Source organism: Eumetopias jubatus, unplaced genomic scaffold (assembly GCF_037043125.1).
Source record: "Eumetopias jubatus isolate StellerSeaLion01/CBP00866 unplaced genomic scaffold, mEumJub1_p1.0 scaffold_1, whole genome shotgun sequence".
Taxonomy (NCBI): domain Eukaryota; kingdom Metazoa; phylum Chordata; class Mammalia; order Carnivora; family Otariidae; genus Eumetopias; species Eumetopias jubatus.
This window is the reverse complement of record NW_028274807.1, coordinates 199,202,362-199,228,336: the sequence shown is the minus strand read 5'-3', so window position 1 is coordinate 199,228,336 and position 25,975 is coordinate 199,202,362. Positions and strand designations below refer to the sequence as shown.

Sequence of the window (25,975 nt, the reverse complement as noted above, 5' to 3'; positions counted from 1 at the left end):
ATAGAGTCAACAGGATTTACTGACAGATTGGGTGCAAGGAAAAAAGTCCTGGATGACTCCAGGGTTTTTGTCCTGAGTAACTGGAAATAGGGAGTCACCATTTATGAGCTGAGGAAGGCTGTGAAGGAGTTAAGGTTGAGTTTTGGCTGCAACTTTTGAGATGCTATTAGGCGTCCTAAATACTGTTAAATTAACCCTGGAAAATGATGTTCCTGAGCCTTTGCCTTAGATATCAATCAAATGACACTCTGAAGACCTTTCTTAAAAAAAAAAAAAAAGCTCTTAATTTGGAGGTGCCTGGCTGGCTCAGTAGAGCATACCACTCTTTATCTTGGGGTTGTGAGTTCCAGCCCCATGTTGAGTATAGAGGTTACTTAAAAATTAAAAAAAAAACAACTTAATTTCCATAAGCCTCATTTTCCTCACCTGCAAAATGGGTTTAATAACCATTTCATAGATTACGAAAATGGAAGTAGATATTTGTAAAGCATCTAGCCCAACAATCTAGAGTCCAATAATAAAATAATCAACTAACGTGACTTCTCTTAAAACCAGATTAAACGTGATGTTCTATATTGTGTTAGTGAAAGCAAACTGTGCTCTCTACAGCCTTAGTAGCAAAGACAAAGAATTACCAATAAAAATAAGAGCTCTAATCAGGGTCTGCAAATGGCAGACTGGCAACTTCGCCCTTGGTTTTGAAAAAAAAAAAAGAAAGAAAGAAATACGCAGGAAATTAACACGGGGCGTAGTGAGTGACAGGATGCCTTAGCGACCACACTTCCCAGCAGTCCTCGCGCAGCCAGACACCGTCGTGGATTGGATGCCTCCTCGGGAGGCGGGTGGCGTGGGGGAGGGGACAGGCGCGAGGTGCTGTGGGTAGGAGACGGCCGTCGACCGAGGCGCCATTTTGTGAGGCGGCCGTACCCTGTCGGATAATCTGGGGCACAAAACCGCTACTTCTGACACTTTGGTCTCTTCTGGGGGTAAGTGCGGCAGCCGCCTGTAAACGACCCGCGGTTCTTGCTTTTGAGGCAGGCCTTGTGCAGCCTCCCTGACAGCCGCGGGTGGCGGCCGATCAGCCCCAGCCACATCTCTCGAGTAGCTAGCTACCCAAGGCATTGGCGGGCCGCGCCCCTCCTCGCCGTCTGCGCTGTCAGCTTTCAGAGGGCGTCCTCCCGCCCCACCTGAGGCCCGCTTCTTTCGGGCTTTTGACTGTGCCTCTGCCGGGACGCATCTCCGACTCCCCAGCCCAACTGAACGTGGAGCCGTCGCCTGTCCCTCGGGTACGCCTCAGGGGCGACCGGCAGTTTCTAGTCGCCATCGCCCCGCGGCTGCATCTGAATCCGCCCTCTCCGGGAGGTTGTTCGGTGAAGGCTGATCTGCAGGCTGGGGGAGCGTTTTGGGGGTTGGGAGGGGCGTGTGCAGGCAGAAAGGGAAAGCCGGACGCTCGAGTCGGTCGGCGCAGGCTGTGGCGCCGCCATCTCGGCCGCAACACCCCACGGAGATGGGTCCAGGCACGGCCTGGGCGACGAGGAGCGGCCTTAAGAGATTTTGCCCAGGGCCTTATTTCTCCCAGGTGGTTCTCTTCCATTTATTAATTCAGCAAATGTTTGTTGAGCGCCTACTCTGGAACAGGCGCCAGGGACGGCTGAAACTAGTTTCTCAGACCTCCACGAATTGAACGCGGTCTAGCTCTGTGTTTTATCACCGCCGGGGCGCTGCAGGGCCCAGCTGGCAGCCTCAAGGGTTAGTGGTGGTTATTGTTACTGAGGAATTAAGTCGTGTCGAGGTTTGCTCTTGTCTCATTGAAATAGCTTAGGATCAGCCGTTGCGTTATAAATAAGAGTAGATTTCAATTAGCGCAGCATCCCGGCTTCTAAAAGATTTAAACTTTGCATTAGAAGATTTTGAAATTTATGTTGCTCCTTGTATTAGTAAAGACGCTTTGATTATGTTTTAACGGCCACCTACCCCACCGGAGTTGCTTTGATTAGAACACAGGGAGCTGATTGCATCTCTGCCCTATTTTGCTTCGTAATCCTAAAGTAGGAGAAGGGCAGGACTCTTCTGCTTGCGTCCTTTTATGAGTTTGTTATTGACTAGGGAATCTGATGTTTTAAGATATGCTTCATCTTCCTGCTATGCTCATTTCAGCAAATGATTTTCATGTTGACAGTTGATCCCCAACTTCCTGCCCCCACCTTGGATAATCACTGTGAATAGTCTGATGAAATTACAACATCAGTAGTGTCCTAGCCTACAGAAAGATTGACTTAAGTGATCTCTCAAATTTTCAGCAGCCAATCTCTTTTGTTTCCTAGAAAAAAACAAAATTTGAACCTTTTGGAACAGAGTGCTACATCTTCAGTAGGACAATGGGTTCAGACAAACGGTAAGTTACTACTATACATGTCTTTGATTTCAGCATTTCATTGGGGACTGAATTTTCTTTTAATTGTTTATCAAATATTTGAGTGTCTATTTTGTGCCAGACGTTGTTAGTGCCTTCATGAGCCTTGCTCTTACAAGCATGCAGTTTAGTGAGAGAAGTGAAGTACTGTGTGAACTGTGCTATGTAAGAGAAGTCGAGGGTGCTGTTAGAACACATAGGAAGCATGTGTTTTCTTGGAAACATCTAGGAAAGCTTCCTGGAGAAAATGTTCACTAAGGTAAGTAAGAACTAGGCAAAGGAGGGAGTGGGTCACTGAGGGTTCCCAGTGTGGAAAACAGCTTATGCAGAAGCCAGGAGATATACAAGTCTGCCACTTTACACAGTAGCTGGCTATAGCAAGCAATCAGTGAATGCTAGTTCTTGTCATTGTTCCCTCTGTGGCAAGATGATCCAGATTTATAGAAGCTTTAGATGGACCGTGGGTTAAATGAAAAATAAATGAAAGGTTACTAAAGAATTGGTGGAGAATTAAGATGAGAGCATTTGGCTGCCATGTGATCTATGGATTCTTCCACTCAGACTATTTGATTTACATACACGACCTTTTTCAGCCACCTTCCTACTTAGTATTGAGTCTCGTCCCAGAAATTGAAGGCCCAGAGAGACTCAGGAGATGTTCATGTCACGTGATGTGATTGTTTTAGTGCTGTGTTAGCAGTCTGTGGTTCCAAAAACTTACTAAATTAACATTTACCCTTTTAGGGTTTCTTCCTCATTCTTCACATTATGAAGTAGTCCTAGACTACTTGTTTCATTGGTGTCTTTTTGTTAAATTTGTGTACTGTAAATGAGGCCCTTCTAAGCCTTTCCTTTGTCTTGTCCTTACACAGTAGTTTTATGAACCTGGTAAACAATTTATGAAAGAACTGTATCTGTAGTCAAGTGGGTTAAAGCCTCTTGTTACTAGATTTTCCTGTGAGGCCCAGTGCTGTCCAGTAACCAAAAACAAACCAGATGTTATGGGAAATAATATTCTCTGCTGGTGCTGGTTATGTCTAACAAATGAACTTGGTTAACTGCCTGATGAAGAAAAAAAATGAATTTAACTCATCCAGGTTGTTGGTCCATTTCCCAGTAGTGTGATACCCTTGAGAGTAGATGAGTCAGAACACACTCTCCTTTGAAATTGGGTGAAATGCTAAAAATTGCTTTCTTCCTATTTTTGATCACTAAGATCTGAATCAGGGATAAAAAGGGTGATATGTGTAGACTACAGGCTTTGGAATATACAGGATGAACTTGGACAACCTGACCTTTTTTTGAAAAAAAAGTATTAAACCCAAACATGTGATAACCATATTATCAAATTTAGCATGATTTCCTGAAAATTATCTTTGCCTTAAGGGATGTGGATGTTTTCCTAGTGTGTGTTTTTATAAACTGGAGTTTGGGGATAAATTTTAAGGGATATGGTAAACTATTTGCATATCTTATACACTGAGCTGTAGGGGAGGAGGGGGTATTTTCAACCGTGTTTTCTAAAGGTATAAAATGTGATGTCCTTGAGAGTAACTGAAAATTATTTTCCCTGGCAGAGTGAGTAGAACAGAGCGTAGTGGAAGGTACGGTTCCATCATAGACAGGGATGATCGGGATGAGCGTGAATCCAGAAGCAGGCGGAGGGACTCAGATTACAAAAGATCTAGTGATGACCGGAGGGGCGACAGATATGACGACTACCGAGATTATGACAGCCCAGAGGTGAGTGGTCAGCGACCGGCGTGGTGTGCTCGGAGTTAGGAATTGCATGCACAAAGCCTCTAAGAGTCTGGAAATGTAGTAAGTGTATCTGGTGTGGAACTCTCCTCCTGAGTATTATGTTCAAACCCTCTATTCTGAATTTGTTGAGGTGACTAATCCTCAAAGACAAACTGAGCCTGTGGTAATAGAAATACTGGCCAGGGTTTACATAGGGCTCACCATACACCAGGCACTCCTTTGAACACCTGACTTACATGAACTTAGTTAATCCCTTATGGTAGGTGTCTTCCCATTTTAAAGATGAGGCCATTGGAGCATAATAATATACCAGCCCTATGCCTCGGCTGCTGCTTCTCAAAGTTGTAGTGTCAGTCAGCATAGCTTTTTCTCGTTCCTTTCTATATGTAAACGTAGCTTTGTTTAGAAGTAATTGCGCTGCCCATGTAATTTTGCAGGGTTTTTTTTTTTTTCATTTTCTGTGCATGTAATCTTCATATTGTAACAGGTAGTGGTATTTCATTGTGTTGACAGTGTATACTGTACCGTGAGTTGTGAAACCATTCTTCCTGAACTAAATGGCCTTTCTTTCTCCCCCCACCCCAGTTTAGAAACAGTACAGTGAACATCATCATGGAGTTCTCATACCCTCTCTGTTGTTCCTAAAGATAAATGCCTAGGAGTAGAGGGCCTGGATCAGAATATATAAACCCAGCGTTGTTTTAATTGTAATTTTGTTTATTATAAATCAGAGAGAACGTGAAAGAAGGAACAGTGACCGATCCGAAGACGGCTACCATTCAGATGGTGACTATGGCGAGCATGACTACAGACATGACATCAGTGATGAGAGGGAGAGTAAGACCATCATGCTGCGCGGCCTTCCCATCACCATCACGGAGAGCGATGTAAGGGGAAACAGCAGTTCTAACAAGCAGTTTTGGGGCTTCTCCTGTTTTCTCGTGCTGTTGTTTTATCTCAAGTTAACATCTCAGCCAGTGAAATGTATTTCTGTCTTTAGGGGGCAGTTCTTTTCAGCTTGGTTCAGAGGTAAATTACCATTTATATTTAGGCTTTGAAGTTCAACACAGAGCTGAGTTTTGAGAAATTCCTTAACTACAGGGAGCAGGTCTTGTTCCTTCAATAGCCCATAGAAGGTAATCAGTACATTTTTAATGAACTGGTTACTTATTTGGTGAGGATGTATCAGTAAAAACACTTTCTTCATGATCTGGCTACCCTTTGATTTGATGAAATGTATGCTATCCATTTGAAACCTGAGAAGCCTGTCAAAAAGGAAGGCCATTCCCTGGCTCCCCACTCCTCAGACTGGCCAGCTAGGGGCACTCCCTGATTTCCAGTGGCAATCTCTTCTCTGGCCCTCACCCATTTCTTCCAGCCACATCCACCACCTGCCTCCCTTATAGCCGCTTTGGACATGTTTTTCATTCTACCAGTGTGCCTTTTTCTGCTTAAAGTCTCCATCATGTGAGGCCTTTCCTGATCTACAAGGCAGATTGATGTTGAAAGAGGTTCTGCAGAATGTCTCTGGGAAAGGGGCGGGGGTGCTGGCTGGCCCAGTTGGTAGAGCATGTGACTTTTGATCTTAGGGTTTTAAGTTCAAACCCCATGTTGGGAATAGATTACTTCAAAAAAAAAAAAAAAAAGAATGGGGTCTCTGGAAGCTTCTTTAAGGGAGGTTTTTACTAGTGTAGGGTAAAGAAGGGTTCCAGGGAGATCTTAGTTGAACTGATTCTTAAGGGATCTAAAAGTTTGGGTCTGGTGGAGAACTAGGGGAAAGGTGTGGTAGACTGGCCCTCCAGGCAGTAGGATCACACAAGCAAACTTGGGAATAGAAAGATTCTGAATGTAGACAAGGCCTTTCAACCAGGTTCATTCGGTTGAATTTAAAGGCTTTTGGCAGGAGAGAGGCGGGTGGGAAGGTGCTTTTGAGGCCAGGTGCTAGAATCATTGAAAGCCCAGATAAGTATAAAAGAAGTTACTTAGGGCTTTGATAGCAAGAGTTGTGCAGGTTAGAATGTTGGAGGGAAAGAATGGTAGTGGGAGGACAGGGAAGGCAGAGCTGAGCCCAGGCAGGAGCGGCAGTGGACGTATGGAGTAGGAGATGCAGGAATTCCTACAGGAGGAGTCAATTCAGCAAAGTTTTCTTGTTAAGAAGGTTGCTCCCTTGAGTAGTCTGCTGGCCTATGGCCCTGGGAGTCTGCCGAGGAAGTGAGTGGCATGGGGAAGCAGTGCCCTCACTGACTTTGGGGGGGCCTCCCTGCTGGCAATGAAACAAGATTTAATGTTTTTGTATTTCAGGCTTCTTCAGGGAAATAGAAGTGCCTACCATAAGAAGGCTGGTTTTTCAAAGCAGAATTTCTGAGGTTGCCAAAATTGTGCAGTATTCTTAGCAAATTCACATGTTGAAGTGTTTAAAACATTTTAAAATTATAGTATTTAATCTCCTGAACTTCAGTTTATCATACTCATTGCGTTTTTTAGTTTAGCCCTCCCACTGATAGGTGAACTCTTAGAATATCTTTAGTTACTATGTTACCATATGTGTTACTGTTACCACTACTTTTATAATAACAGTCTTTAGTTACTCTGATGACTAACTTTTCAGTTACTATGTTACTAAGCATGGACCTGAGTCACATGATGGGGTCTGGCTCAGTGTAGAATTTCTACTCTGTGGAAAAAATAGACATAGTCAGTTCTTTTTATTGGTGGTGGTTATGGTCTGTAAAGTGACTACAGATAGAATACTGAATACTGAACCATCACTCCTTGGGAAAATACAAAGTTAGGTTCCTGTGAGCCTCTGGTCACAACCATTTTCATCAACAGATCAACACATAACCTTGTTTTAGGTGCATTGTGGTTTAGAGATGCCTTATTTAATATATATTGTTGATTCATTAACCTTGAACTCACGTGCAACAACACTGTAACTCATGCCTGAATGAAGCTTATCCAACAATATGTATTTTCTGTCTGAGGGACATCATAGCCTCCCTGTGCTACACTTGGAGAGCCGCATTAAAGAGAGAAGTCACTGGGGCGTTCGGCCGGCTCAGTCAGTAGAGCATGCAACTCTTGATCTCGGGGCCAGGAGTCCAAACCCCATGTTGGATGTAGAGCTTACTTAAAAAAAATAGTAATAATAGTGAAATCACTAACAAAAAGTATGAAAATGTGAAAAACTTGGCACTAAATAGACTGTGAAAAGGACACTTCTTTACATTATGGAAGTTGAAACAAGACACAGCATCACCTCGGCCTGGGACATGTGCATCAAGCGACTCACATCTCTCCCTCCTCTGCACATGTCTGCAGATGACTTGGAAGCACCACAAGTATTGATTGGGAGTTAGAAATTTTAGTGAGTGGACAAATTTGCAAATACGGAATCCACAAATAATGAGGATCAACAGTATATAATCCTGTAGCCTTTGCACGTAATTACAGAAAGTTGGGGACCACTAAGAATTTATTTCACAAATTTGGCCCTGTTTTTCCTTTTTTCTGGGAGTATTTCTGCCTGGCATGATTAAAGAGACTAGTGTATTTCATTGCTTTTTGCAGTAAGGGCTTGGTCTAACATCAGTAACCTACCAGGGGTGCCTGGGTGGCTCAGTCAGTTTAGCGTCTACCTTTGGCTCAGGTCATGATCCCAGAGTCCTGGGATCAAGCCCCGCATTGGGCGCTCTGCTTAGCAGGGAGTCTGCTTCTCCCTCTCTCTCTTTCAAATAAATAAATAAAAGCTTTAAAAAAAAAAAATGACAACCTACCAGCCCAAATTCATTCTTCTAGGCTCAATTAATGTTTACTTTGACTTATTAGGAGCCTAGGAATGTTATGAGCTTTATTAATTTTCAGCACTAGTGTAAATGTAAGAAAATTACTATTTTCTTAAGATAATTGTGCAAAAAATGTTTGAGAGAGTTCCTTGTTTTTTGGCTATTGATTCTTGATCATATACTTCAGAGGACAGTGCCATATCCTCTGCCTCTTCTAAATCTCATTTTCTTTCTGGTCCTTTAGAACAAAGGACAGTGAGGTGAGGCTAAGAGAGGCTTATAGGACAGTGTGCCATGGGCAAGACTTCTTTTTTTTTTTTAACGATTTATTTATTTTTAAAGATTTTATTTATTTGAGAGAGAGCACACATGAGCTGGGGGTGGGGGCAGAGGGAGAAGGAGAAGTAGACTCCCCACTGAGCGGGGAGCCCAATGCAGGACTCCATCCCAGGACCCCAAGATCATAACGTGAGCCAAAGGCAGATGCTTAACCAACTAAGCCACACAGGTGCCCCGAGATTTATTTTAGAAAGGAAGAGAGTGCACCCAGCAGGGAGGGGCAGAAGGAGACAGAATCCCAAGCAGACTCCCCGCCAAGTGCAGAGCCCGACACAGGGCTTGATCTCACAACCCTGAGATCATGACCTGAGCTGAAATCGAGTCAGATGCTTAACCGACTGAGCCACCAGGCACCCCAGCAAGATTGTTCATTATAACATAAATACTTGAAAGAAATTCCCAGGCAGCATATAAAGAATGCTTTCAAGGCTGTTACAATACATTCATTTCTATGAGGTTTTTTTTTTATTGTTTTTACTTTTTTTTTTTTAAGATTTTATTTTTATTTATTTGACAAAAAGAGCACAAGCAGGGGGAGCAGCAGGCAGAGGGAGAGGGAGAAGCAGGCTTCCCGCTGAGCAGGGAGCCCGATGCAGTGCTCGATCCCAGCACCCTGGGATCATGACCTGAGCCAAAGGCAGCCACTTAACCAACTGAGCCACCCAGGCACCCCTTACTCTGTTTTTAGAATGATTAAATGTTGGTGGTAGAAGTTAAAAACTTAGCTGATTAAGCAGTTGATGCAGTTCCTGGTCCTTGAACTTTCTTTGGTGTGGAATAGTTTATGGCTGAAGCTTTAACTATAAACGTGTAAAACTCTGCAGATTCGAGAAATGATGGAGTCCTTTGAAGGTCCTCAGCCTGCGGACGTGAGGTTGATGAAGAGGAAAACAGGTGAGAGCTTGCTTAGTTCCGGCTGTTCTGGCTCTCTTCCCCATTCCCACCTCAGCCCCTAAAGACCATCCTGATTCCCCCAATCTTCAAGCACATGAATTCAGAATGAAAGGTTTGCCATGGCTAAGGAATGTGATTCTTTGAAAACGATATTAGAGAGCACCTGAGGACCTTTTTAAAAACTTTGTTTTTAGGGACTTTTTTTTCCTTCGGTAAGTAGTGATTTATAAACTCCTTGTTTGACTGTTTGTAGTCGGTTGCATGGTTACTTTTTAAGCGTGGAATCAAATCGAGTGGCACTTAGTTCAGGCGGCTTGGTTCCTTGCCATGGCAAAGTATCAAGAAGATCCCCAAGTCAAGTCACATTTGTAAAGCTGCTTCCCAATTGGCTTTGTCACGCAGTGTTGAAGCAGTGGGAGAGAGATTCACCTGTTATAAAGGAACTGACTAACACGAGTATCCCGTCTATATCTGAATGCTGTCTCTAGGTGTAAGCCGTGGTTTCGCCTTCGTGGAGTTTTATCACTTGCAAGATGCTACCAGCTGGATGGAAGCCAATCAGGTTGCTTCACTCACCAAGTCTAGATATTCATGAAAATGGAACAAGTCTGTACAATTTAAAAACAAAAAACAAACAAAAAGGTTGAAGGAGTGGTTTGTTCCAAAGGAGTGATTTTTTTTTAAAAGAAAAGCTTTGTATATATTAAAATTGATAGTATTAGGATAAATACAGCAGCAAGGACTACATTGTAGAATTTGCTCTGCCTTTAAACATGGCTGCCTGGCAGAGCTTTGTTAATCACTGAATACCTGTCTGGTGATTATCAGAACATCTTGATGTTCCCTTTTTCACTACCGATTATGTTCTATTCATTATGTCCATTGAGAGTAATCTTAAAATATCCAACTCTCGATTTGACAGTGAAGAGAACACAGTAGAAGTTTGCTACAGGCATTTTGAAGTTATTCCTTATTTCTGCTTGGAGACCACAAGCCTCCAGGAGGCATAACTGCTCATGTGGGTCTTCAAGGACTATTTAAGGACCTCATGGAATTTATGAACAATAAGTCTGATGAGATTAGCCTGGGAGCTGGTGTCCTGCTGCTGTCTGATCTAGTTAAAGTGGCATTAACATTCTAATCTCCCTGAGAATGCCTTTTATATTCCGTTCAAAGCAAATCATTGATGGCTCTTTGATGTAGCATTAACTGAAGTGTTCTACAGTTTGTCAAGATGACGTTCAGTACTTGGCACTTAAATAACATTTTTTGCCAGAACTCCAAAGCACGGTATTGAATGTCTTAACCAAATACATTCTGGGAGGTTTGCTTAACTCATTATGTTGCTTTTCTGCAACATTTTATGATTTATCACCCATAAATAAGTTATATTCTTCGGTAATATATTGCTATTTATAACAAAGACTCACTAATGAGGGTATCATTTTGATTGATTTGTTAGATTTTTAAGCCTCTCATTTTCTTAAACCAGAGGTGACGGCCTGAACTTACAGAAGTAGAACTTCATTCATTTCATACCATGGACACCATCCTAGTAAATTCAGAACTTAGACACAGGCTTCATGTGAGTCTGCTTTCTTGACGTGACAGCATCTTTTGATGCAGTGGCTGTATCAGAATGGCTTGCCTGGGAGTTTAAAACTCCAAGGAAATTAAAACCCACAAGATATTTAAAAATCTCCACAATTTTAATGTATACAAAGCTAAGTTCACATGTAATATTTCATTACAGTTCAAATTCACTCCAGAAATAAAAGGCCAGTAGGATTAGGGACTCAGTGATAGTTTGGAGTCTCCCCCAGCACACACCCCTCCTACTGGGATGATCTTTTGACATATCTCCCAGCTTCATTTTTGTTTCTGTACAACACAGTGAGTGGCTGGCCCTTCAGCTCTTTTCCTCTTGGCCAGACATGCAGTCTTGCCTTTAGATATTGCAGAGACAACATTCACAGCATGTCTTAACTCTTCCAGGATTTTCAAGAACCAAATTGCTCAACAGTATGTATATTTAGAGGGGTTAGACTCCTTTTAAAAATCTGGATATCTAACCTCCTCCTTAAATCTGTTCTGATAGTGTCAGAACACCCGCTCCCTCCCCCTTTGCCGCCCCATAAAAAGCAAAAGAAAAGGTGCTCCTGTTAAATGAAGGCTCTTTGGGGGCAGGTGCTGGGTATACTCTTGGCTAGACTGATTGAGCTCGGAGTTTTGACCTTTTAGAGTTGCATCCCTTCTAGTCACATGCTTGACTTGAAGGGTAAGGTGGTGTATACATTTACGAACTCTTCTGACCCCCCTGAAGAAACTTCATTGGCCTCCTGGTTACTCATCTTGAAGAGAGTACCATGTATTTCAGGGAAAAACACATCTGTCACCTAGGACATAACATGGTTTCAGTTGGCAGGAAGAATCATTTAGCTGCTTTAGAGTCGATGGCATTCAGAATAGGCCCTCCAAAGAAAGAATTGTAACCAGATTCCCTTTAAAACTGAGCTCCCCTCCCCTTGTCCCCCAGAGGACACATCCTGAAGCAGGAGTTTGGGGAAAGGGGAAATAGAAAAGCTTTTACTTTGCATAAGGACAGGGGACTGGGGGAAAAGTGAAGCGAAGCCCAAGGACACCATACTGAGGCTAAAGTAGGCAATCTCAGAACTGGGAGAGTTGTGTCTTCTGCTTTTTTGAAATAGACTATCACTCTCAGGCAGCCTGGCAATGCTGAATGTTAGGACTTCTGTCTCTGCTGGAGACACGGCCTGGTGCATGTCAGCGGTTAGAGTTTGGCAGCTTTCTCAGCACTCCCTGACTCCGTTTACCTTTACTCCGCATCCCATTCTCTTACTGCCTATCTGAAGGATTGGATGGGCAGAGTATAGGTGGCGGTGGTTGGTCCTCCCCGTATGTTGTCCATTTAATTCCAGAGCACTGATTTTTCCGAAGTGTGCTCTGCCCTGGGAAAATGGACACATGTTCCTCACAATGGGAATAACTAATTACTTCTTTTTTTACAGAAAAAGTTGGTGATTCAAGGAAAGCATATTGCGATGCATTATAGCAATCCCAGACCTAAGTTTGAAGATTGGCTTTGTAACAAGGTAAGCATGTACTCTTACCAAAAAGGCAAAACTTCAGGTTTTGTTGTTTTTTGCTTTGTCTGTCTGAACAAGGAAACTAAAAAGTATACAGTTACCGGCTTTTTAATCATAGGGGGATTTTCATGCTTTGTGACTTTCTTTGGGTCTTCCTGTGTAGATACTAGAGTCCCTAGAACACTAGTGATTTTATTTATTAAGATCCAGGTTCTAAGCTCATTGTTTCAATTAGGATTTTAGGTTTGTTCCACTTTACTGTTTTTTGATTTCTGGAGGTCTCTGTCAACTTATGGCATAGTCTCTTAATTAAATTAACTAAATCCTTCTGACACTGTTCAGGTTATGAAAGATCTGTTATAGTCCTGTCGGGGCACCTGGCTGGCTGAGTTGATAAAGCATGCAACTCCTGATCTCAGGGTCATGAGTTCAAGCCCCATGTTGAGCATAGCGCTTACTTTAAAAAATAATAAAAATTAAAAGAAATAACGTTATGGTCCTGTCACCAGTGCACCTTTTTTTTTTTTTAAGATTGATCGATTGATTTATTTGAGAGCACGCGTGCGTGCAAGTGGTGGGTGGGCGCATGGGGCAGAATCTCAAGCAGATTCCCCGCTGAGTGGGGAGTCTGATGCAGGGCTTGATCCCACAACCCTGAGATCATGACCTGAGCTTCGGAAACTGAGAGAAACTTAACCAGCTGAACCACCCAGGTGCCCCACCAGTGCACCATTTTGAGCTTGGGTGTTGCCATTGACATTCTGAAAGTACTTGGATTCTTTGTTTGCGTGTGGCCCGTGTCTAGTAGGGGACTAGACAGTATTCCATTTACATTGTGTTTGTGTATATAGAGTGGTCCATATAGTGAGTGCTCTTCTGATAAAAGAAAAAGAACTTCGCCACTGTAGGGTTTGCTCTAGGGTTTTTGGGTGAACTGAAGCTTTCCCCCAACTTGATAAAAATGGAATTCTACTTCAGAATCTGTCAAGATTTGTTTTTCTTGGAATATTTCACAGTGAAACATTTTAAATTTTTAGGTGAATGTCCCTTTGTCTTGGTTACATGATGTCACTCTCTGCTTTTTTATTTGCTTACTGGGACTTGTCCATGGCCCTATTGCTCTAACCCACTTCATTACTAGTAAGCCTGGCCTACTGTGAGAAATAATTACAGAGAAAACTTTTTTTCTTCCAGTGCTGCCTTAACAATTTCAGGAAAAGACTAAAATGCTTCCGATGTGGAGCGGACAAGTTTGGTAAGCCCAAACTCAGCTGTTTGGAATAAGCATTAAAAACCTGACTGATTGAAATGCCTGCGAACCTGAGGAAAAGTATAGATTGTAGGGCATTTCAACAAGTAATTCATATATTCTCCTTAAATTTTCTTACCTTACGTTGGGTAGATGCTTCTGATGATGGTGGGTGCAGAGAGTTCTTTTATTTTCCAAAATAAAGCCAGCTCACCTGGTTTGCGTTCTGCATCTGCTTTTCTTTAGTACCGAGGCACTGTCAGTCCTCCACCGGCCCAGTTTTTGCATTCCACGTTTATCATGTCAAAACTAATCATGTTTTATTATAGCCACAGATGGTTTAAAAAGAAAAAAATGACTGCTACGTTTACTTATAATTAAAACTTTGGGGTTTGAGTGTATTTCTTTACTAAAAATACACTGGTTTATTTTTTGTTTGTCTTCAGTTACTGAGTCTCCCTGTCTCCTTCCCTTATAGACTCTGAACAGGAAGTGCCCCCTGGAACCACAGAATCTGTTCAGTCTGTGGATTACTACTGTGATAGTAAGTCCCACTATGCTCTTTTGGCCTTTGTGGTAGAAGTTGACCTTAATTGGAAGTTTTTGTTCTCTTACCCTTTTTTTAATGAACAGTGATGGCTTCAAGTTTGTCCCATAAAAGATTGGTTTTAGAGTCTTCTCCATGTCAAAGTACAAAATATACTAGGAATCTCCCAAAATGGATTTATGTATTTGTCCTTGAGCCTGCCTTGGAAAGCACTGGTGGTGGGAATGCACATGTATGTCATTTGTCTCTTTCACCCCCAGCAATCATACTTCGAAACATAGCCCCGCACACTGTGGTGGATTCCATCATGACAGCGCTGTCTCCCTACGCGTCCTTAGCTGTCAATAACATTCGCCTCATAAAAGACAAACAGACCCAGCAGAACAGAGGCTTCGCGTTTGTGCAGCTGTCTTCTGCAATGGTGAGGTGCTCGCTGAATCTTTCCTTTTAAAAGAAACTGGGCAGTGAGAGGCAAATGTGGTTCATCTAATTGTAATACTATGTCTAAGGCTCCTGGAGCCCAAAGTTCAAGGCTGCATGTGATAAGTGGTAAAAATAATGTGTATACCTGTAGATAATTGGCAGAAGTGAAGTTTGAGCCACAGCTTAATTTTTCCTTCTTGCTTTGTTTTAGATTGGTTTAGCATTTACTCCTTTAATAATATGGGATACCTTCGTGTGCTAGAGGAAAGAGGGCTATTTTTTTATTTCTTCAAGGTTTCATATGCACAGACAATAATTACTGTGTGTGTTTTTTTGTTTTTGCTTTTTTTAATAGAAAGCTGTAGCCCTTTGAATGGGGTAGGTGGGCGGAGGGATTTAATTACATGACAGAATTGTCTTTCTTGACATTCTCCTTCAGGATGCCTCTCAGCTGCTTCAGATATTACAGAGTCTCCATCCACCTTTGAAAATTGACGGCAAAACTATTGGGGTTGATTTTGCAAAAAGTGCCAGAAAGTGAGTGGCTTTATTGTCCTTATTTCAAACTGCTGTACTTGCACGGGGATGCTTTGCTGACTGTACCCTAAGCCCATGTTCTCGACACAATCCTCCCTGGTTGCCAAGGTCAGGAGGAAGACCGTTGTCTTTCTTCTCTTACAGTGTGTTCCCTCCTGTCCTGAAAAAACAGTTGCCAGAAAACTTCAGAGCAGGACAGAGGCACACGTGGCAGATGGGTTGAGAATATGTGCTGTGCAAACCGCTTCAGGATAGTGCAAACCCATCTGGAAATATTCCTTTCCAGAACAGCATACTAATAGCTTCATATGGAGTGAGCTTCGGTCTAGAGATGTAAATTTCCTGTTTGTAGTATCATTACTCATCCAACAGACACCTTACTAGATGGCAGAATACAGAGTAAAACAGCGATACTACAGAGACATTTGCCCACTAAGGAATTTGCCCGTGGAGACCCCTTCCTGCTCTGAAATGAGGCCTTGCTAGCATTGGAGGGCTCCCAACAAAGGCTAGAGTGAATTGCTCTTCCTTGGCAGTGTGGGGGGACAGATGGGGGACATACTGAGAGAGAGCCACATGATTAGATTTTTGTGGTTTCAGAGACTTGGTCCTGCCAGATGGTAACCGGGTCAGCGCCTTCTCTGTGGCTAGCACGGCCATTGCCGCTGCTCAGTGGTCATCCACGCAGGTAAGGTGGAGGGGTTGTTTTTTTTTTCAGAGTAGTGTGGTGGTGCCCAAAGTCACAGAAGTGATCTTTCCCCTGTGTCTTAGGAGCTCTCCAGGGGCAGTTTTAGGGAGTTCTTCCTTCCTTCTTTCCTTGATGTCCACTAACCTCGCCTGTGTGTCCTCTTCTTTGGACATTTTGTAGGCTCAGAGCGGTGAAGGAGGCGGTGTTGACTACAGTTACCTGCAGCCGGGCCAAGATGGCTATGCCCAGTATGCTCAGGTAGGTGGACTTAACCAGCATCCAACTACTCTCCAGAGCATGTCTGAGAATAGCAGCTTTAACAGTGGACTTTTCTTCAGTACTCACAGGATTACCAACAGTTTTATCAGCAACAAGCTGGAGGATTGGAATCTGATGCATCATCTGCATCAGGTAGTAAACTTCATCTCTGTTTTAGCTTTTTTTTAAGCAGCTGTGGTTAAGGAGATAGGACGTGTCCGTTTCCCTGCAGGGCGGGGGCAGAGGGTGCACATTCAGGGTTGTCACCGTGTGCCTAAGGTTCTGGGCAAGATCAGGAATGGATAACAGCTTCTTAGAGACTGTTGTGATGAGTGTTCATTCTTAGAATTCAACTTTGTTATCTCCCCTGGCTATGTTGTTTGGAATCCTGGGAGCCCACATAGGTTCATGGGGGCAGAGGGTGTGGCCCTAGAGTCTGGTGCCCAGACATCAATCAGAAGGGTCATTGTAAGAAACGTTTGCTTTAGTTTTTGTTCTAGAATTATAAAAGCCTTATAGTTAAATCTTTTCTGAACCCCAGACCAGTTCTGGATTCTTCTGTTCCTCCTTCTTACAGTCATGCGGAATATTTAACTTTGTGTGTAGCATTCTAGTAGGATTATAAAAATGATAATGTTACAGGTTCCAGGATGTTTAGTAGGAATTACGTTATTAGGAACTGACCCATCCATGGGGCGCCTGGGTGGCGCAGTCAGTTTAGTGACTGACTCTTCGTTTTGGCTCAGGTTATGATCTTGGTCTCATGAAATCGAGCCCTGCTTCGGGCTCCATGCTCAGCACGGAATCTGCTTGAAACTCTCTCTCCCTTTTCCTCCGCCCCTCCCCACTGCTCTCTCCCTCTTTCTCCGCCCCTCCCCACTGCTCTCTCCCTCTAAAAGTAAATCTTTAAAAAAAAAAAAGACCTGACATATACAAAGAAGGCTAGTTTGGGCATTACAAATAAAGATGTTTGGCTTGGAGTTCAGCGCCCTGGCCCTTGCTAACCCCCTGTGTTTATCATCAGGCACAGCAGTGACCACCACCTCAGCGGCCGTAGTGTCCCAGAGTCCCCAGCTGTATAATCAGACCTCCAATCCACCCAGCTCTCCGGTAATCCTGTCGTCCTAAATACAGAACTGGTGACTGTGGGGGAAACTTTGTTTTGCTGTCCCAAGTATTATCCTTTCCTGCTGTGTGAGCCAGGATTGAATAATACACAGACATTCCAACTTTACTTCTCTGTGTCTGGTAGTATTAGATAATAATTTGGGGTATGTATTTAAAACATAAGATTCCAAACAGGGTGTATGCTTTCTGCATGCCTCGACTTGACCTTTAGGAAGAAAGTTGTCAGCATGTGTTTTGTTCAAGGATTGCCTTAGATCATTGCTTACAGTGTGTCTGTCAGGGGAGCCCTTCCACCTGGATGATTGCGGTGATTTAGTTCTCTTTAGAGGCTTTACAGTTGAAATTATATTGAAGCTGCTGTTCTTTCCAGACTGAGGAAGCACAGCCTAGCACTAGCACAAGTACACAGGCCCCAGCCGCTTCCCCCACTGGTGTAGTTCCTGGTACCAAATATGGTAAGCCAAACCTCATGGGGCTCTTGACAGTTGGAAGGTCCTAGTTGTTGTCTGTGTTTAGTAAGAGTTCCTCTCCCTTTGTGGGTGTCAGAGGGACACTTGGGGTTATGAGAGAAGACAACCATTAAGGCCTGCCGCATCTCAGTGGCTTAGAGGTTGAAGGAAAGCTCATTTCTTACCGGGAATGACTGTGTGCTGGTTTTTGTTTTTGCAGCAGTGCCTGACACATCCACTTACCAGTATGACGAATCTTCAGGATATTACTATGATCCGACAACAGGGCTGTACTATGACCCCAACTCACAGGTAAATACACTGTTTTCCTCCCCAGTTTCACTAGTAATATCTTCGTTTCACTTAATCCCATTTATGAGGCATGACTTGAAGTATCTCCTGCAGAGGAGCGAGTGGCCCAGATTAGTTTTAAGTTCTTCAGACTCACCAAGATGTAATTTCTACTTTAGGATTTTAATTTTAAATTTAAAGATTAAAAATGTTTTGAGGTACAACATACATACAGAAAAATACACAAAGTTGAAGTGTACATTTCTTTGAATGTTTACGTGTATACACGTGTATATCAGCACTGAGATGAGAGAACATTCCTGGCATGCTGAAAGTTCTTCATGCCCCTTGCTGGTCTCTACCCGCCCTCTTCAGTAACCTCTAGTCTGACTTATAGTACCATGGGTTATTTTGTCAAGTTAAAATTTATAGGTGGCCGTTAGTGTTTATGTAAAGATAGAAGTTTGAAAATGTGGTTTCTCTTCCTGTGTATTTTTTTTGAGATAAAATTCACTGTTTCCTTGCGTGTTTGTTTTTAGGTATGTGGGGGGTTTTTTGTTTTTTAAGTAGGCTCCACACCCAAAGTGGAGCCCAACACAGAGCTTAAACTCATGTCCCTGGGATCGAGACCTGAGCTGAGATCAAGAGTCAGATGCTTAACCGACTGAGCCACCCAGGTGCCCCCTTAAGAATTTTTTTTTTAAAGATTTATTTATTTTGGGGGAGCCTGGGTGGCTTAGTCAGTTGAGCGTCTGCCTTCGGCTCGGGCCATGCTCCTGGGGTCCTGGGATCGAGCCCCATGTCAGGCTCCCGCCTGCTTCTCCCTCTCCTTCTGCCCTCCACCCCCCCCACTTGTGCTCTCTCTCTCTCTCTATTTCAAATAAATAAATAAAATCTTTAAAAAAAAAAAACTTCAGTGAGAGAGAGGACACGCTTGAGCATGCACACACACTGGGTAGGGGCAAAGGGAGAGGGAGAGAGAAACCCAAGCAGACTCTCCCCACTGAGCGTGGAGTCGGACATGGGGCTCAATCCCACGACCCCAAAATCAGACCTGAGCAGAAGCCAGCAGTTGGACACTTAACTAACTATGCCACCCAGGTACCCCTAGGTTTTATTTTTAAGTAATTTCTACATCCAACCTGGGGCTTGAACTTACAACCCTGAGATCAAGATCATGCTCTATCAACTGAGCCAGCCAGATACCATTTGCTGTTTGTAATCCAGAACATTTTCATCACCCCAAGAAGAAACCCTGTACGCATTAGCAGTCACTCCTTAGTCCCTCTTTACCCCAGCAACCACTGTTTGCTTTTTGTCTCAACAAATTTGCCTCTTCTAAAAGCATTTCATGTAAATGGAATCAGATAACATGTGACCTCTTGTGTCCAGCCTCTTTTACTTAGCATCCTAATGTATTCTTGAGGGTAGAAATTAGCAGATCTCCAGGTGATGTTTTATTTTGGGTAGTGGTATATTATTTTAAAGAGGAAAGGCAGCTTTAACACTCCATAAATAAATAGTTACTTATGACTAGGATCTGTATATATAGAATAGTAAAATAAGTGCTTTTAATAGGAACTTGGCATTGAGAGCTTGTGGTTTCTGAGAGTGAGGTGTGAAGCAGTGAGGGACCCACCTGAGCAAGCTAAGCCTTGCATGGTTCTACTTCTCTTGCTTGTGAAGTCTGACCACCATTACCCAAGCAGTTCTTAGTGGCCATAGCAATATGACTCCTCTGTCTGATACATGCCACCTTCCCCAGAAGAGACGTAACAGACCATCTCTCCAGGGTCCCTGCTGAGCAGGTAGAGCGAATGACTAGGGAGTAAAGAAGAGGAGAGATGGGTGCTACCTATCTACCATTGCAGTTCTTCCTATATACGTCAGATCTAGTTCCTTCACTTACCACCTTTCAGGCTCCTGAGCTGGCTCTTTACAACCCTATGTTTGCTTACCTGGGTGTCCAAAGGGTTCCGGATGGTTGAACCCGATGATGAACTATTAACTGGTTGTCATGGAGGATGTGTAATTAAAAGCTCCTCCTGAACAGGGGGTGCCTAGGTGGCCCAGTTGATGGGGCTTGGACTCTTGATCTCAGGGTTGTGAGTTCAAGCCCCACGCTGGGTATAGCGATTACTAAAAATAATAATAAATAAATAAGAATCTTTAGGGGGAAAAAAAATGAAACCACCTCTTCTGGCCACTTGGTTTGTATAAAATGGTCTGTCTGTGGAGAGGAGTCAGACACAGCTCTTTGGGTGCCCTCCAGGCCCAGGGTTTAGATTAATGGAACTACACTCTTTAGAAACCATATTCGACCTTTGCCCAAGAAGTTTCACACCTCTTCACTGGCTGGTTCTTCATCCTTACCATACCAACACATACAGTAGTTTCTCTCTAGGCGTGAAATACTATTGCTCTGCAACATGTTTTGTTTGTGTTTAATTTTTTTGACAAAACAATCTTGACATACCTTTTTAACAAAGTACTCCTGTAATGGTTTGACAAAGCAGAAAGTCTGCATTAATTGTGCTTCGTTCCTAGTACTACTACAATTCCTTGACCCAGCAGTACCTTTACTGGGATGGAGAGAAGGAGACGTATGTGCCAGCCGCAGAGTCCAGCTCCCACCAGCAGACGGGCCTACCTCCTGCAAAAGAGGGGAAGGAAAAGAAGGAGAAACCCAAGAGCAAAACAGCTCAGCAGGTGAGACCATGAGCCCATGACCCAGCCAGGGGACTCGGTTCTCTCTGGGGGATTGGCCTTTTGTTGGTGGTGGTGGGACATCTGTGTCAGCTTCATTTGGATTTTTTTAAAAACTGGGCCACACATTTACATTAAGTTCGCAGAGCATTTTGTAATTTTTTAATGTTACCATACATTGTTTGTCGGCTGCCTATATTCATACTTAGAGGGAAGAATATCCTAGAATATTCACAGGCTTTCGAGCAATATTCGTTAATGACTTTGATCGTATGCAGTAACATCTCATGAAGATATTTGTAGGTAGAAATAAGGGTGAAGGGGGTTTTGTTGCAGAGCGTGTGATTGAGGTGAGACTCTTAATGGCTGCTTACTGTGGCACAGGAGACTGTTCTCTAAAGTCATGTATCTAAATGGTTTTTTCATGGTTGTTTGGCATTAGATCGCCAAAGACATGGAACGCTGGGCTAAGAGTTTAAACAAGCAGAAAGAAAATTTTAAAAACAGCTTTCAACCTGTTAATTCCTTGAGGGAAGAAGAAAGGAGAGAGTCCGCTGCAGCAGATGCTGGCTTTGCTCTCTTTGAGAAAAAGGTAACAGTAGCAGGAATGGCCGCACTTCGTGATGGGAACTTAAGTAAAACTTGAGGGTTATGAGTTATTCTCTCTTTCCCAGGGAGCCTTAGCCGAAAGGCAGCAGCTCATCCCAGAACTGGTGCGGAATGGAGACGAGGAGAATCCTCTCAAGGTAAGGCAGGACCACCGGTGTCGTAAGGCCATATGTGTGCTTTGTGTCTCACTGGGGATCTAAGCTTCATCTTGGCTGTGATTCCTCGTTAAAACTGGGTGTGGTCGCTGTCAGTGGGTATTTAGAGCAGTTCCTGCACATGGAATCCATGTCCAGGGCTTTGTTTTCTGGGTGAGAGCCGGAGAGCTGGAGCAGTGAATGAAACCTGAATTCCTGAGCTCAGTTGAGTTTTATTGCATTTGTAAATAGAGTGTTTTAACGGTCTGGAAAGAGAAAATTGGAGACAGTAAAACATGTTTTACTGGACAAATACTGGTCTAGGTGGGCCATTACTCTGATCTGTTCTATTTGGGGTTTTCATCCATGGTGAGTAGTTTGAAAACAGCCATCCAGGAACTTTTCCTGGGCCCCAGGAGGGTTGGTACCAGGAGGCTGGCAGGCCCTGCGCTTGAGGACCTGACAGTTGCGCACAGTTGAACGAAACGCAGTTCACTGTCCAAGTATGGCACAGGGCAGTGGGGGTTCTTGCACGTCTGGAATTACGCGTTACTTTATCCAGATACGTAGTCATGGCTCCTTCCCACTGTATGTGTCCAGTGACCCACCCTCTTGTCCCCAGAGGGGTCTGGTTGCTGCTTACAGTGGTGACAGTGACAATGAAGAGGAGCTGGTGGAGAGACTTGAGAGTGAAGAAGAGAAGCTGGCCGACTGGAAGAAGATGGCCTGCCTGCTCTGCCGGCGCCAGTTCCCCAACAGAGATGCCCTGGTCCGGCACCAGCAGCTCTCAGACCTTCACAAGGTGGCGGTGCTTCTCTGAGCTGATCTGAGGCAGGGAGGGGAGGGAGCAAGGCGACACGGGTGCCCTGACAGTGGTGAAGGTTCAGCAGATCCCTGCCTGGAGTGATCGCCTTTCAGAAGGCTGTTCTTACTATGGTCTATTCCAGATCAAAGAGTGGCAAGGAGCATGGTGGCTCTGTATACGGCAGGCTCTGGCTTTCGTGCTGTGCCTGTTGAATTGGGCTTTGACTCTTAGAGTAAATAGATACTGATAGAACTAGACATTTCAAATCAGGATGGTCTGCATTCTTACTGTGTCTATCAAATCTCTTGTACAGCAAAACATGGATATCTACCGACGGTCCCGGCTGAGTGAGCAGGAGTTGGAAGCCTTGGAGCTGAGGGAGAGAGAGGTGACTGAGGGTCACTCTGCCACTGGAAGGAGTGTCTTGTATCTGCCTTTAGCTTTTATTTGTAGCACTTAGTTCTGGGTCCCAGGGGCAAGGTAGGATTTGTCACATACTTGTCACCCGGCCATTTTGGCTCATGTAGCCTGGACCTGGGGGCTCTGTGCGTTGTGAGCTCTGCCCTGAGTCTGTGAGGACGCACAGAAGCACATCCTGAAGACTGCTCACAGGTCCTGCAAGCCAGGTACTTGCTGTTGAGGACATTGGATTTTAGTAAGGAGAACGTGATCTCGTTCGGCCTGTGATGAGGGAGGCTTCCCATTGGGCCCAGAAGACATCAGGGCATAAGACAACTGCAGGTGATAGGGAAGGAAGCAGCAGACAGGGCAGGGTTTGGGGTGAAGGCAACAAAAGTGAGGCCAATAATGGACAAGCATTTGATAGTTCATGAGGCAGGTTGAGTGCCAGCCGGATTTAAAATGCAGAGGGAGGCCCATGGGTTAGAAATGAACCAGTGGGCAGAGTTACTTGAAATTTCTCACCCCATGACAGTTTTATAGTTCAGGCTGTCTGTAGTCAGGGCTTCTGCTTTCCTGTTCTTTTCCGCTGTTTATGGTGCCAGCTCCCCAGGGACTGATGAGCAAGTCTCTGGAAGCCTCCTTGGTGCTGTCTGTCCCCAGTGGTGAGAGGAGCGGCAGCTCTGCCCTCCTCTGGGCTGCACCGACGGCCCAGCAGGCCTGTCGAAGTGCTTGACCAGCGACGGCTAATTAAATAAAACTCCTTGTTTCAGATGTAGCTCTGCACCAGGTTCCACACGCAGTCGATCGGACTAAGTGCAGTGAGGGAAACAAGGGTGTTTGGTGTTTCAGACCACTCTGGGACGCCAAGCTGCAGATGGGGAAAGTCCTTGAGGGTGGTGATCATGAAGTCTGAGTACATCAGGCTGTGGCAGATTCAAGTCTGAATGTCTCTAGCATTGTTTGTTCTCCGATGTAGATGAAATACCGAGATCGAGCTGCAGAAAGACGGGAGAAGTACGGCATTCCAGAACCTCCGGAGCCCAAGCGCAAGAAGCAGTTTGATGCCGGCACTGTGTATGTGTTGCGCACCTTTTCCACTCCGTTAGCGGGGGCTCTGGCTGTTTTTAGTAACTGTGTGTTTGCCACTGGCAGGAATTACGAGCAGCCCACCAAAGATGGCATTGACCACAGTAACATTGGCAACAAGATGCTGCAGGCCATGGGTTGGCGGGAAGGCTCGGGTTTGGGAAGAAAGTGTCAAGGCATCACAGCCCCCATTGAGGTAAGCAGTAAGATTGGGCTTCAGTGGTTTGCAGGCTTATTTTAGTGAGGAGACGAGATGGAAGCAGCCAGACGGCCTGGGGTCCAGGGGAGAGTTTACGTCATGACACAGGGCCATCTCCTGTGGGCTGCGCCCCCACCCAGTGGGAGTCTCCCTCCCTGCAGCCTCTGCTTATGTCACCCCCCCCTTTAAGATGTCAGTTGGGAGGATTGGGGGTGATACCCTACTTGATTTTTCTGGTCTTCTGGTATCTTTGGGTAAAAGCCATCTTCTGAGAACTGTGTATGTCTGTGTCCTTTGTTAGAAACAGTCCCTTACTTAACACCGGCTCAAATCCATGTAGCTTAGATTGGATTTTTTAAAAGGTGTACGGTGCTTTAATTTCTAAGTGATCTTGGTTATGTATAAAATAAATTATGATTTAGTAGGATTTTTATGCATGATAAGAAATTGTTTAGTTGATCAGAGTTCACTCAGATTCAGATATAATCTCAGGATCCGAGGATCCCCACCCCCTGGCCTTCTAGACCAGAGCACCACCAGAGCACCACTCCCTCTCTGACCTGGCAACACAGCTTAGGTCAGACTATTACAGACAGAACATGTTTGTCTTGTGCAAGCGAGTTCTGCTGACATGGGGCTGTCCTGCTAGGATCTCTGCCCATAATTACCAGACCTTCCTAGGCTTCAGTGGAGTGCTTTGGGGCCCTTACTCGGCACAGAAGCTTGCTGAGCAGGCACTGGGGGGCAGGGTTGGGGGATGTGTCTCTCTCTGCATATCTTCCTTAGCCCATTTTATTCCTTCGGTCCTTAAATCTACTCCAGGTCTCCCAAGCTTCCTCCCTCCTGTCCTTGGTGGGTGGTCCTGTTTGGGAGTCGCCTGGACGAGCAGGAGTTGGAGCGGTCCACACCCTACCTGTCAGCTGCTGACAGAAATTTTGTTCCCCTAGGCTCAAGTCCGGCTAAAAGGAGCTGGCCTGGGAGCCAAAGGCAGTGCATACGGACTGTCAGGCGCAGATTCCTACAAAGATGCTGTCCGGAAGGCCATGTTTGCTCGGTTCACTGAGATGGAGTGAGGCTCAGAGAAGGAGGGAGGGAGGGAAAGACAACGAGCAGCTCCTCGGAGCACAGGGAGGGGTCCGTCTCCTGAATTCACTCTTAGCACCTGTCTCTTTAAGGGCATGCCTTGTGCTGTTAATAGTTTCAAGGGGAACCACTCCATTCTACAAGGTTCTCCCACTTAAAGGAGTTCTCCTTATATGGGCTGTCTGGCGAATGGCCTTCCTTCCTGCCAGAGGGCTTGTGAGCTGGCCAGGGGGACAGTGGGTCTTTTATACTTCAGTGTACATAGTGTAATGTAGTGTGTTTTACGTGTGTAGCCCATGTCACGGTCTGTCAGCCCCTCACACTCCTGGGGGGTGTTGAGATGCCCTGGGTGGTATGTGACACCAAAGCCGCCTCTGTCATTTGTTGTGCTGTCTTTTCTTGGCAAGAGCCTTGTGTATATTTGTATATTACACATTTGTACAGAATTTTGGAAGATTTTCAGTCTAGTCGCCAAATCTGGCTCCTTTACAAAAGAAATACCTTGAAAAATGAGTGACTGTGTCTCTTTATTCTCAGGTGACCAGGTGTGCCGAGCATGTCTGAGCTAGTCAAGCCTGGTGGTGAGATAAGTGTGTTAAAAGTCATTTATAAATAGTATTTTATGCTATTTTCCTTACCCCAAGCATGTTCAGATTCTTAAGTTCAAGAGTGTTTTAAAATTCTTCATGGAAACTCAGTCATAACTGAGTCAGCTTTTCCACTTCCATTTTCTAAAGAGCAAAGTGAGTGTGAGCACTTGTGTGTCTCCAGTTTCCAGACTATTCCAGCATGCAGCGTCAGGCTGTTACTGCTCTGCTGAGGGGCAGGGACTGAGGCGGCCGCCGTCCCCTCCATGGCACTCCACTCGCTTTCTGCCCCTGCTGCTGAGCAACTGCTGAGGGGTGTTGCAGAGTTTACCATTCTAATGGGGTCATCCCATCCTTGTCGTCATCTTCATGAGGACAGGAAGTGTGTCTGAGGCTGGATGTGGTGATGGGGGATCCATGTTGCCAGTCTGAGCTGAGTGCTTGGGCTCCGTGTTTGGCATATAGTCAGGAAGGGAGCTTATTCTCAAAGCTAGA

At 44.6% G+C, this 25,975-nt stretch overlaps 1 protein-coding gene across 4 annotated transcripts; it reads left to right on the top strand.

Moving 5' to 3' along the window:
* Window positions 1-875: 875 nt before the first annotated feature.
* Window positions 876-25,406, top strand: RBM5 (RNA binding motif protein 5). Of its 4 annotated transcripts, XM_028124277.2 has the most exons (25): window positions 876-986; window positions 2,325-2,395; window positions 3,991-4,156; window positions 4,906-5,061; window positions 9,123-9,192; window positions 9,681-9,754; window positions 12,222-12,305; window positions 13,494-13,554; window positions 14,027-14,092; window positions 14,356-14,516; window positions 14,958-15,055; window positions 15,656-15,743; window positions 15,924-16,001; window positions 16,082-16,154; window positions 17,026-17,111; window positions 17,500-17,584; window positions 17,799-17,890; window positions 20,417-20,578; window positions 21,018-21,167; window positions 21,250-21,321; window positions 21,941-22,120; window positions 22,437-22,511; window positions 23,502-23,599; window positions 23,678-23,807; window positions 24,758-25,406. In XM_028124277.2, the coding sequence occupies exons 2-25, from the start codon at window positions 2,379-2,381 to the stop codon at window positions 24,881-24,883; spliced, it is 2,448 nt and encodes an 815-aa protein (XP_027980078.1). In that variant the 5' UTR covers window positions 876-986; window positions 2,325-2,378; the 3' UTR covers window positions 24,884-25,406. The 4 variants fall into 4 exon arrangements, with proteins under 4 accessions (XP_027980078.1, XP_027980076.1, XP_027980077.1 ...); XM_028124275.2 differs by having other exon boundaries at window positions 23,502-23,807; XM_028124276.1 differs by lacking the exon at window positions 876-986 and adding an exon at window positions 1,013-1,286 and having other exon boundaries at window positions 23,502-23,807.
* Window positions 25,407-25,975: the final 569 nt, after the last annotated feature.